Source organism: Carassius auratus, chromosome 25 (assembly GCF_003368295.1).
Source record: "Carassius auratus strain Wakin chromosome 25, ASM336829v1, whole genome shotgun sequence".
NCBI classification, from domain to species: domain Eukaryota; kingdom Metazoa; phylum Chordata; class Actinopteri; order Cypriniformes; family Cyprinidae; genus Carassius; species Carassius auratus.
Window position 1 is genome coordinate 15451187 of NC_039267.1, and position 14108 is coordinate 15465294.

The following is a 14108-nucleotide window of genomic DNA, read 5'->3' on the forward strand; positions in this document are numbered from 1 at the left end:
TCTGTTAACAGAAGTTTGTGTAATATCTGAAGACTGAATACTTAAAGTGCTGCTCCATATGTCGAGGTTTGTGAAGGCTTGAGGGGGCACACGTGGTCACATGGACTTCCCAATTTTCAGACTCTGACCTGACAGCTGGATCGCTCTCAGCGGGGCCCCTTTGGCTCCGGTAAACCAATCATCCTTATGCACATGCATACACACACACAGCACTGACACACCACCAGCAGAAACTCATGAATTCAGTACTGCATACTCCGAACATACGGACATCCAGTATACACTCTGAAATGCATGTTCAGGATCAACATGTCTGATATTAACTCACTTATCAGAATACACACACTGACACATCTAATGGGGGACATATCATATTAGCAATGGGGTAAAGCGATCTCGTAATGGTCATTTTTAAATAAAAATTATGTCTCAATATAAACATGTCATAAATACAACTACAACATGTTTATTAGAAATGAGTGCTGTTGAACGATTAATCTTGTTTAATCGCAACCAAAATAAAAGTTTTTGTTCACATAATGCATATGCATATAAAACGTATATATTTAAGAAATGTATACATTATAAAGTTTATACATTAAATATAGTTATATAACATAGAATATAATAATATACATATATAAATGTATATATGTAAATATTTTTAAAATATATACTGTATGTGTGTTTATTTATATATACATAATAAATAGACACATGCAGTACACATATATTATGTGAACAAAAACGTTTATTTTGAATGCGATTAATCGAGATTAATCATTCTACAGATCTATTAGAAATATCATTTAATGCTGATATTTCCACTTTTTAATGATCAGGTATTTGTTACAAAAAATCAAGGTAACAGGGTTGACATTTTAAGATTGTCTCCTACTGAATTTTTTTAAAAAGCAATAATAAGACACCTTTAAGGGTTTACTTCTTGAAACTATGATGATGATGTCATTATATTTCTTCACCCCACACCAACACACTACACACTTCTGATAATTGCTTTTTCACAGTAAGGGGCCTATATATGCTATAAGTGCATTACAAATATCCCCTAACATATAATTTGTGCACACATATAGTATGCATGTGTAAGCATGTTTGGGGTCACTGTGTCGGATATTTACTGACATCAGAAACCATGCACAGATTTGCTAAGATAGAAATACTACAGTACATTAGCGATGGGCTAATATCTATAAAATGTATGCCATTTCCAGTTTTGAAATGGTGATTTTTAAAGTAAACATTAGTAGTATTTTATCTGTTAATCATGTTACTTTTATCATCAATAAAATAATTTAGTTTCAGATAACACATCTCAGTATAAATGTGTACATTTTAATACATAGTTTTGATACAGTTATCTTCTCAGAAAAATAACAGGGTTGATTTCAGTTTAATTTAAGATGACTTGTTTGTTCACAATGTCACAAATACAGCCACAAGGTGTTTATTGGAACTGAAACTGATTTTTCTGTAAATTTCTAACTTTTGACTATCAGATATAAGATATAAAATCAAGATAACAGGGTTGACATTTTACGATTGACGCATACAGACAAACTTCAGCTTATCCTTAAAAGGTTTACTTATTAATGTGATAATTTTGAATAATTTTGATAATGTCACATTTTGAAGGTAACAGGGTTGACAACTACGAAACATTGAATATGAAACATTTTATTACTTAGAAAAAGTAAATATGACTGTAACAGAGTTGATACACCCTGGAGATGCAGTTTCAAGGTTTTTAAAAACACATTATACCGACTAAAATAAAAAAATATACAGTTTTCTTATATATTTTTTTGCTAATATAATAGAGTAGTTGGAAATACAGGGTGGAAACAGGACAAAAAATCTTTTTTATGATAAAAAAAAGTCATTTTTTCATTTGCATATGAGGAACACAGAAAGCACCTGCTTTATAGAATGGCACAGTTAAAACGCTTCTTCTCATCTTTCCCTGATCAAACATGACACACACTCTCTATACATATGTACACACACACACACAGCACTGCTGTAATGCCGTACAGAACAAAATGTTCTCTCTTTCCATCCCTTCAAGCTCTAGGGACCCTCTCGCCATAGTGTTGAGCTCCCAGCGACACTCAAGGTAACGTCACCCCAATTCAAAGAAAGAAAAAAAAAACACCTATACTCATTCCCCTCCCTTTCACCTCCTCTCGCTGTCTCTATGACATATAGGTGAGATACACCTCCCTCCCTCCTGCTCATCCTCTTTGTGTGTTTTCAGCTGCTGCATCCACCCCCTCCTCAGCGTATGCACCTAATTCAAGGGTAGCCCTCTCTCCTCGCCGCTCACGTGCAGGGACACCTCTGTCCCCATTCCTGTCTTAGCTTTTTCAGCCCGTCTCACTCTCTCTGTCCCTCAGATATGCAGATCGGTTAATTCAACTGCAGTCTCGCCTCCGCTGCAATTGCAGCTGCAGCACTTTTGCCACACCGAGCAGGGCGCTAAGTGCTTACGCTGGTGTTTTTGGGCGAAGACAGTGAACGCTCCTGTTCATATACTGCAGCCTAAATGAGTGTTGCTACATGTTTTATAGTTCTAAAAGGCCAGAATGGCATGTTAACAATAGATTGACATGTAACTGATTTAGATGTACTCTATTTCACATCAGTTCTTGTGAGCAGTAGGCTAGCAATGGTGCTTTTTTAAGAGTAATTAGCCAAATCTTTCTGGATTCAGTTGCACTGTTTGGATTAGCATTATTTGCAGGCCTCCATGTAGCTTTTGCAGCAAAACACTTTTCACACTGTGGAACAGCTGAGAGAGCTGGAAAAATGCTGCTTGAAAATGTCCTTTTGAATTCATGTCCTGAGATTATGACTACAGTACTAAGCAAATATAAAGGTACAGTTCGTCAAAATATGACTTGAAGTATTAACTTATGGCGTCATATTTGATTCTTGTGCAGTAGTACAGGTATATCCGAAATAGTCTAGAAAGAAAGTCAAAAAATGCTTAAAAAAACATGTATATAATGTATATAATAACACAATTTTTTTTTATAAAACAGTCAAATACCACAAAAACCTCATATAGCACACAAATAAATAAACCTCAAAAACCTAAGCTAAAAAAGCTCATATACACCATCAGTACCTCAATGCATTCACAAATCCTTATAAAGAAATTCAAATACAGTGTTAAATTTACTACTTTTATAAAACATTTATGATCATTTTGTAAACTTGTTGCCTTATACCTTATAAGCACTGATTTCCATATAATGAAAGTAGATGGAGAGTGATACTCTCGAGCTTTAAAAGGACACAAAAAGCACAAAAAAGTGTTTCGTATAACTTGTGCACTATATTCTATTCATTATGAAGCTAAACGGTAATATAAGACAAACATACTCTTTACACACATTAAACATGGCTGATGACATTGTTGTATTTTTGTCATTTTTGCAGCCCTGCTCCCCATTGACTTTCATTCTAGAAAAAAACGTAGAGAAGGCAAACTGCAAACAAAATCACATTTTGCAAAGAAATACAGTCTCTGAGATTTAGAGCAGCATTTGGTTGAGTAAATAATAACAGAATAATCTGTGTTGTGTGTGTGTGTGTGTGTGTGTGTGTGTGAATTATCCCGTTTTATAAAGATATAACCCTCTTGTTCACAGGAATTCAGGAGGATGAATGAATATGCATTGCGGAAATGGCTAATGTGTTTTACAATTACCCTAAAAAAGCGTGGAAAGCCTCGGAGGGGTTACTGAAGCGCAGCAAAACGCTAGTGATGTCAATTTACGTTCTGTAATAATTTCTGCTCCTGTGCCTTTAGTCTTGGCTTTCAAGGTGAAATGGGGAAAAAAAGTGAATGGAGTGATTGAATGAAGATGAGAGGTGGAGAGCTGATATCGGCAAAAAGGAGAGGAGGGAGAGCGTTCATGAGATGAAGAGATGGATAGAAGGAATGATTGGAAGAGAGAGAGTCTCGCTTGAGCAGAGTTATGTGATGCATTTCACAGTGCTGCATTTCTCTCTCTTTCTCTCTCTCGCTCTCTCTCTTTGCTGTGCAGTTTTCTGCAACCTATGCACTAACAACTGATTCATGCTCTCCATGAGAGAGAGACAGGCACTCGCCAATACGCCGTGACTTCAAACACTCAGTTTTATTGCATGCACATACAAATACAAATCAGTGTTATGAATGATTCAAACGCAGCTTATTCCACACAATATTATGTATGTTCTTTTCACCATCCTTTCAATTACAGACTGACAAGTCCTGCCTTACATTTTCTGTTTAAATAATTTCAATAATTTTGAAAATGTTTATTTTCCATGACAATATTTAAATTGTTCTCAGTGTCAATATGTGCTCAGATTTGTATAAAAATACAAGACGGTTGGAAAAATTACATATTTTGTTTACACCTTCTCTTACAAAAGTATAACATTGCCCAAAGAAACTTTAAAGATGGGGTGTAATGCCATTTCATGCATTCTAAGCTATTTTCACTGTTAAAGAGTTGAATTTTCAAATTATGGCCAAAGTTTAAGAAAACGATTTGGACACATGATGGAGAATTTTTTCGCCAAATACTGGTTTCGGACGTTTCAGAGTTTTTTTGTGGCATGGCTCTTCATGACGTCATGTATGTTGGAATTTTTTGTATGGGCACCTCTCCAAGAGGAGTGCGCACATACATCAACAAGAACGAGAGCATGAGCGGCAGCACTGCACAGGACATGCTCAAGAAATGTATTTTTGGTTAGAAGGGAAAGCTAACCTTATTCAGCTTCTCAAAGAACCCAGCGTAACATGAACAGTGAATACTGTTTGTTTTTCTGGGGAGTTTCGCAAATGGGTTTGTTTTATAAACAGATGGAGCTGTGCATGCGATAAAATGATTCAGAACTGCAGGCGGTAAGTAAAACTGCATCAAATTTCTGTTTCGTTGGCAATTGATGAGCAAATGCTTGTGACTCTTTAGCTCCGCCCCCGACACGCCTCCAGGAACTTGTCTATTTTCGGAGAAAATCATAAAGCTGTGTCTTTCTTTTATAAGTATGATAAAACTAAAGACTTTTTGCAGTCAACATTTCTCAGAGGAAGGCAAACGTTTTACATGTGAATGCAAAGTTTATTGGGGGATTGTGAAGTTTTTTTGTGAGCAAACTCAATTTCTCAAGGGAATGCAAAAGTTTTGCAAATTAAAAAATGTTTTCTCAGGAAAGCAGAAGTGTTGTAAGCAAACGCAAAATTAATCAGGCGAACGCAAGGGAATGCAAAGTATCTTGGTGGAACGCAAAAGCTTTACAAGACAACACAATAGTATTGAAATATGATTTTTACACCTTTTTCATTCTTTCATCACCATTTTCTCTGAGGGGCTCGTTAGATTTGGCAAAGCAGCTGAAAAAAAAACAGCCTAATCCAGCCTAAACTGGTTTGCTGGTCTTACAGAAACCGGTTTTATCTGGTTTTCCAACCTGGCATGAATGAATGAGGCATTAATATAGCGCTTTATTATTGTTTATTGCTGTACATCCAAAGTGCTTTACAAACCACCACCAGTGTGCAGCATCCATCTGTATTTATCCAGGGATCCAACTCTTCTCCTAGCATAACCAGCTGAAAATTGCTGCCATAAGATGCAAAACCAGCTAAAACCGGCTAAGACCACCAAACCTTTCTAGGCTGGTTTAAGATGCTTTTTTCAACAGGTAATGCTAAAATCTGCAATCAAAATTAAGTGATTTTAAAACCTCAACCATTTCTCATTGACTAAAATACCTGAGCTATTCCATCCACACATTTCATCCTCTTTATGCTTCTATCGCACGCTAACAGTCTCATTATTGGTGCTTGCTAAGGCAACCATCATTATTAACGCGACCATGATTAACCACAACCAATTACTCAAATGACGTTTCTTTAAAATCATTCAGGTGTAAAGATTTCGTCTGCCATTATCGTTGACAGTTTTTGGGCCATCAAACAACAATTCATGAACCAAATCTTAGAAACCACCAAGCAAAGCTCTAGCAACTACCAAGGACACCTTAGCGACAACGTAGCAAAAGCCTAGCAACCAAACTGGACACGTAGCATTCTGGCAGCGAGGTTTATTAGTTAGCATCAGTGGCTAGCCCTGCTCTCTCTGCAGTGGGTGGCTCTGTGTGTATATCTTCCAGTAGAGCGAGTGGCAGCAGTAGAGAGGTCTTCACTCAAGTGTTGCTGCGGCATCATTACTCACTGTGTGCCGGAACGTTACTCTCATCAGCCGCGGTTGGCATTCGAGCCCAGTCAGCAACTTTCCCCCGGCCTGTATACGTGTGTGTGTGAGTGTGTGTGTGTGTTCTGTTAAGAGAGAAATATGTTTAGTATTAAAGCGCAGGAACCTGGACGGTGATACCCCCTTATTTCACTGAGATGTTCTGGAGAGGCAAGATATTTTAAGCACAGGCAGAGCAACAGCGTTTTAAAGGGGTTTAATGAACCGGTTCTAACTCACTTCACTAAAGCCGACAGCCTTTGTGGAGGAAGCTTTGTTGAAAAGCACATTTGCTCAGTCACTTGGCACTGAACTAACCTTTAGCCTGACAGTCGCTCCGGAGGCTCCTGTGTCGCTCTGATATCAACATCCAGCTGTGTTTCAAAACCTAATGAGCTGCCTACCTAGACAGCATATTTTTAGGGATAATTTAGGCCCATATTTGTTTGAACTGAAGTGATTTGCAGTGACAAAACAACTCGAGTCACTCATCTGAATGAGCATTTATGTTTACGCGAGCGACTGTTCAGTGGTAGGCCTATTGAACTTTATGCAAATTAACAGTTAGACGATTCTGCATCCACCAATCGGAGCGCAGACAGTGGAGGTCAAATGGATCAGTGCAATTTTAGTATTATTTATTTCCTATCATATTTATTCAAATTTTGAATTAGCTTTAAATTTGGTCATTTTTTCGATCATAGTTTTAGAAATGCTAGTACTTTACTTAAAAACATATTTATTTCACTTAGTTGCAAGCAAGACATTTATGCATACACTTTTAGGAATCATCTCAATCGTCTGTTAGTCAACGAGGCAACAAAATATACATGCATACAATGTGTGTTGTTTTAAATTAAGTTAGTTATACTGATTAACGATGCTCCACTCTCAATTAATCAAACAAAGTGGCCTAATTTAAAATATCAAAGACATCAGTGATTTAAGCATTGCATGGTAACATTATGTAACTCTCATGCGTCTAGTACTACGAGTATGTTTCAAGTACAAACAAACCTTTTCAAACAGAATCCGAAAGAAGCATTTTTATAATTAACTAAAAAAAAAAAACACACACATCCAGCAACTGAGATTTTCCCTAAAGAAAAACCCTCTTCAACCAGAAAGACATAATTTCATCCATAATTGCAAAGTGCGAGAGACTCAAACAAGTGGAGTTTACTCATGGAAGTCCCACTCGAAGCTCATTAGAATAATAATCATGTTAGAGTGCATTTCCTCGGAGGAGGTGAAGCAATTTGTGAGACATCCTGATGTACTTCAACTCCCAGGTGTTTTATATGCAAACGGAAAGCCACTGCGGGGTATACCAGTGCAGGAATCAGATTCAGTAAGGTGTTGCATTAAGTATGAGCCCATGAAGTATCTATGAGGCATTCAGACAGTCTGAGCAGGGTGAACATGACAGACTCATGTAACATTCATGGTGGGAAATTTAATTTTAAAAAGAATTTTAGATTAGAGATTTGTAGGACGAGAGTTGCGATAAACACCCAGCGTGCAAAGACTAGTTCACCCAAACAATGTAATTTATATCACCCTTGTGTAGTACATATTGTTATTTTCTTTGATTGAACACAGATAGGTGCTTAGCACAGTGTTTTCCATACAATGGAAGTGGATAGAGACTAGGGCTGCTGAGCATCAAAACAGTCAAAAAACAACCATTTCAACACTCATTCAATGAAAGAAAATCTAGAAAAGAATCCTAAACCCAAATTATGTCCCTAGAATGACAATTTTCACTTTTAAGTGACATGTCCCTTTAAAATATGTCGATTAATACACATTTGCAAACATTCATGAATCGACTCCAGCTGTGTGCTTGTTAATAATGTATGCAATAATTGTGAATAAGTGGACTTATACAATTGTGCATGTCATGTTCACTCTTGCAGAAACTCCCTAGAGCAGCCATGCAGACATACTGGTACATGTGCATGTTCATAAACAAACAGTCACGCGACACACACAGTGATGGGATTGCTTCTCAAATACATGTATACCTGCACACTGAGTGCGGACACACAACATCTAGGGGCGCAATCTCATCTGAATACTAACTGCCATGCCACACACACTCCCCACCCCCACGCACCACACACAGAAGCATTACTGCAGTGGATGCAGTCTTTAACTCACGTTGGAGTCCAGCAGGTCGATGCTGTCCATGCTCTTGCTGCGGTGGATTCGGCCCTTGATTCTGCGCAGGGATGGTTTGCCGTGCCCCGATCCCTCAGATTCATCCAGCAGAGAGATGTTTTCTGGGGTGCCAATGAAACTGTGGATCTTGGGATAGTAACTAAGAAAGAGACAGACAGTGCGTGTTAGATGTGGTGTAAATTTAATCTCCATTAAAAAGATTAGCACAAATCATGGAGTTTCGTTAGTGAAATGGAGTGAAAAGGGTTTAAAATGCTTACACTGCAGGCCCGTACTTGTCTTTGTCGTGTTTGGGGAATACCCTGGGAAAAGAGAGAAACACTTTCAATGACAGACAAATCTATGAAAATAGAGACATTTATAAGGGATAGTTCACACAAAATTGGCAATTCTGTCATCGAGACAAAAAAAAAAACATATATATTTTAGCTTTTTGTCATTCACTTTCATTTTAGGGACATTTTATTTTTGCGTTCCACTGAAAAATTCAGCTGTACAGGTTTGGAATGACATGGGATTAATGAGGACAGAATTCTCCTTTTTTTTTTTAAGTGAAAGTGACGTGACATTCAGCCAAGTATGGTGACCCATACTCAGAATTCGTGCTCTGCATTTAACCCATCCAAAGTGCACACACACACAGCAGTGAACACACACACACCGTGAACACACACCAGCCAAATATGCTGCAACGCCCGGGGAGCAGTTGGGGGTTCGGTGCCTTGCCCAAGTCGTGTTATTTTGGGCCCGAGACTCAAACCCACAACCCATGGGTTAGGAGTCAAACTCTCTAACCATTAGGCCACAACTTCCCCCCAAAAAAGTATAATTTTGAGTAATGTGACATTTAAATGTTCAGTTGACCTGCACACCATATGAAATATCATGCTCAATCATAACTTACTATGTTTTTTTTCAATGATGTACAGGTTTAGATGAAAAATAAAATTTTTGGAAGAATTTTGTACATTTCAAAGCAATATATCATGTTTAGTTTATATACGACCGTCTGTGTTACTCTTTGAAGGATAATCAAAATTAAAATACAGAAATAGAAATATTAAAGTAAAAATAAGTAAATAGTAACAAGGGCTTTCTTTCTGCTTAGGCTTTGCTGTTCTGAGGGAAACCAAAACTGCTTTTAACTTAATAGTTAACAATAAAAAGGTGTGAGATTTAGCTAGATGCTACATTTTTAATCAACTTATCAGTTTTGTCAACATGAAATGACGTTGACAGGTATTTTCACTTACGTAATGTGAAATATTTCAAAACAAAACAGGATATTCATTGAGGAAAAAATGCTATTGTGGCACATATCCACCATCATTCATTCATAATAGACCCAAATCACCCACATTAACTCACTCGAAAAAAGTAAAGGCCATGCTCGGATAATATTCCATAATCATGGCCCAGTAACCACTAATACAACCACAGCATGTAAATCCAATCCAACAAACCCTAAAAAGGCTAAATGCAGTGTTTGGTGTCATTAAATAAAGTATAATTATTGTTTTGGTCATAATACCACCCAAATATTGGTAATTTTATGTATTCCCATTCATCAATAATTAGTGTCACATCTGCTCTGTTTGAACCCTAAAGTATCTTTCATCAAGAGGATATATTATTATTAATGAAGTCTCATATGATCGTGTCATTCACTATAGTTAAGTTTCAGGAAAGGAAAGGATGGCAGGAAATCAAGCATAATATAAAAGAGCAAATTGCAATGCATTCTATAAATAATATAAACTAAATGCAGATAATAAGGGAAACTCTAGTTTTAAAAAAGGGCATAAATGGCTTCAATAGCAAAAAATAAATTTCTAAGTCAAATTTGAAATAAAATCACAGTTTTGTCTACATTTTTGGTTTACACTGTGTACTTTCAAATGCCTCTTTGCGATAAAAATGAGAAACCTGACCTTGCAGAAGGTGAGGGAGATGTTATATAATGGAGCACATGGTTTACAGTAGCTGTGGAAGGATTTAAGACAGTTCCCTGTACAGTAGAAGAGGCCATTTGAATGCCTTGTACCATAACACCTCGCACCATGTTTATGAAGAGGATTTGTGTGAAACCCCTGCAAAACGAAATTCAATACGACAAATCTTCTGTTTCAATGCGCTGACTGGGGCACCAATGAATAGGAGACCTCATTTCCATATTAAGTGGTAGATTAAGGAAGCCTCCTGGGCTGTTGCTAGCTTCTGTTTTCGAAGAATATACCATAAAATGAACAAGAATTGAAAAAGCGTCAAAAACTCCTCTGCTGGATTATAATTGAAAGTGTTAAACGAGACCGGCAGAGAATAGAAGACTAAAGAGAGGACAAAGACATTAGTGTGACATTAAGGTTGATGTTGGCCTGAGGAAACCAAGTGAGATCTCACCTTCAGTTAACCTCAAATATATTTAAATCATCTGGGAATGAGTTCAAGGACAAAGGTTCTGCTGTGTGCACACATATATGAAGTGTTTAAAACCAGAAAAGAAACACAAATGTGTACCTTAAGACCAAGTATCCAAAGTTAACCATTAGCATTCCAATCCATCTAAAAAACAGTATGTGATTTGGAAATATGTACACCATGACTGTGCTTATTAGCTGATAGCACCATAAAAAACATTCATAGACACTAGCGACAATCTTGAGCTGTGATGTGAAACAACATCTGCCATCAGGGGATAAATCCCAATGCATAGCTATTTGGTTTTCAAACATATACATATAGTGCAACTGACGTAAATTTTGTCACCAGCAAAGTCTGCGTGGCTTTCTTTGCCAGTCAAAAATAAAACGACAACACCAGACTACTGGAGCCGCAATGACAGACACCCAAGTTGACGAGGATTTGAGATGTACTGTATGAAACTCTAGTTTGAACAAATACGAAGATAATTTCATTGCTCATAATTTCTAGAGAAAAATAGCAGACACTAGACAAGAATTAAGCTTTCTAATGCACATGTCGAGTGCCAGTGTTCATGGATTCTATAAAATGATATATATATATATATATATATATATATATATATATATATATATATATATATATATATATATATATATATATATATGTATATATATATATATATAATTTCTCCACAATGAAAGTTGTTCATATGGAAGAGAAAACCAGGTGCAGAAGAAAACAAGTAATGCTAACAATGCTAAGAATGGAGCACAGTCAGGTTTCAAGTCAAAGTGTAGTTTTGAAATGACAATTATGACTGAGAATAGTTTGTGTTTAGCATTGATGATGCTGACATTGGTTGCATCCAAAAGCTAAAAAGAAAAATGCTGCTTCCACAGATAGAAAGGCAACAAGGCACATTCGAATCCAAATATTGTGCCAAATCCTGTATATTGAGATACCTTCATCTGATCAGTTTTTGAAGGCACTTTGTTGCCTATGATATCCAAGCATGACCCCTCTGGTTCTACTCCCCTCACTCGCTCCGAGCAGGATTCAAACTGATGTTTCAATCATGGGAGGTGGGCGCACTAACAAGGATGCTAAAGACCGCAGCCTTTAGCATTAGTCACTAGTGCTTCTCTTGAGATCAGGGGAGTGAGGTTTTACCTGCCTTACCAGATGGCCACCATTTCACTCACCCTCCTACACCTCACTCCCATCCAGGTCACGGCACCAATATAACCCCCCCTGCCTTTAGATCAGAGAAGTATTCTTTGACAGCCAAGATAAAGAATTAATATAGCATATGAAAGTCGTGGGTGGTGGTCAGTTAGTGTGTAAATTTATATTTTTGAATAACTTTTTAAACTTTTGACTATCTTTCTAGTGAGAAATTAGTGTTGTAGTAATTATGCATTCACTTAGTTATCACCAAAGCTGTCTCTATTTTGATCTACATCATCAAACTGCAATGCTGCCTCAGAAGTCTGTCAAAAAATCTGTTTTGGGAGGTAACCTTCATGCCAAATGCTGCCTGTGAAAGCCTAAGCTTTCAGACGTAGCCATATACTACTGAGCGTCCAGCTAATTTTGCAGTCCAAACAAGATGCTTAGCGCTGTTACAGCCACAAACAAAAGCCTACAAAAAAAAATCTATAATCAACTTGGGTAGTCCGCTTGTTCCTGACTTCTTCCTATGTGCCTCATAAAGCTATCAGGCACAGTTAGATATAGAAGCAAAGGATACTGCTTGATCAGCAAGTCAATATCCACATTAATATTGGCCCTCAAGTCAGTAGAACGGTTTAGACACAAATACACAATGCTGACCACTACACTACCATCCATGACTGCCATCAACATTATCTTTGCTGCCATTATCACAAACGTTAATATGATTTTCTCTTTTGCCAGCACAGAATGGCCTAAGGGCACTACAGAGAGAACAGGAACAAATGCCGTCCTGTGTATTCAGCCCGGGCTGAATGTGAAATTTCTTCTAGAGAGGGTTTTCTATTAGCAGGCTTTTGCTTTTCAACCATCAACCGCTAATGAAGTAAATAATCACTCTGGATGGGGATGAAAGTGGAAGGCAAAGACATTTATTTGGCATGATGGAAGAGAGGGACTTACAGAGATTCTCAATCAGCACTCTACTTGTCTACTGGAAAGGAGGGGCAAAAACTATGTGGGGAAGCACAGAGATTAGCATAAAACGTGACCTAGACAATTCTTCTGAATTCTGTGGCTTCTGTCAGTCAAACACGCACCCAGCTCACGTTTAAGAGTGTGTAAATGCTAAAATAAACACGTGTAAATAGGCCTCGGGGTGGGCAACTGCTGCCTGTTTTATTACGCCATGTTAAAATTAAGCTCTGGAATAGTTTGTACGACTGCGGGGGAAGAATACCATCTGCTGTGTTTCCAGGACTGGGAACAGTCATCGTTCTCAGAACGCCTCTTTTTCCACTCATCATGGCCGAAACTGAGGGTTTAGAAAAGTCAATTCTTTTAAAAGGTGTGATTTCAAGTCTTCCTTTCTCTTTGGAGTGTTACAAGTGCTTTGTGAATAGATAAGATCCCTAAAGTTGCAAAGAATAAAGTTTCAAATCCAAAGAGATATTCTTTATAAAAGTCAAGACTCCTCCACGCCCCCTAAAACACCTCATTCTTACACACCCCACATGTCTACATCACTATGTGCATTAACACCGCCTAAAAGTTCACGCAAAGAAAAAAGGCTTAACTTTGATTCCCGCTGTTGCTGCCGGCACTATGATGTGGAGATGTAAATTAAAATCTTAAATTTTAAAATTTAAATTTATGCATTTAGCAGACGCTTTTATCCAAAGCGACTTACGGTGCATTCAGGCTATCAATTTTTACATATCATGTGTTCCCGGGGAATCGAACCCCCAACCTTGCGCTTACTTGCTTGCTAGCGCAGTGCGCTACCAATTGAGCTACAGGAACGCATGATGTGATAGAGAATACTTTGTTTGGCTTTCCGAAAGAGTACACAACTAGAAATCAGTGGTTAAGTTGTAGTTACAACACTGTTCCAGAACAGTTCAACACAAATATTCAGATGTGTGCAGCACACTTTATGGAGGACTGTTTCCTGATCCTGGGAGAGAAGACTACAATGATGGCTGTCATTGATGGCTCACAGTCTGTAATTACATTTACATATTTAAAGGATATGCCACTGATGATTCA

The 14108-nt window shown here is 37.6% G+C and overlaps 1 protein-coding gene across 2 annotated transcripts in view; it reads right to left on the bottom strand.

The window, feature by feature from the left end:
- The window catches only part of LOC113043481 (tight junction protein ZO-1-like), a 141382-nt gene that overhangs the window by 98091 nt on the left and 29183 nt on the right, over positions 1-14108 (bottom strand). For both annotated transcript variants that reach the window (XM_026202900.1, XM_026202903.1), the window contains 2 exons: positions 8723-8764; positions 8442-8601 (listed from right to left, as the gene is read on the bottom strand). In XM_026202900.1, the coding sequence (XP_026058685.1) occupies positions 8442-8601; positions 8723-8764 (202 nt within the window). The remainder of the gene's footprint in view (positions 1-8441; positions 8602-8722; positions 8765-14108) is intronic.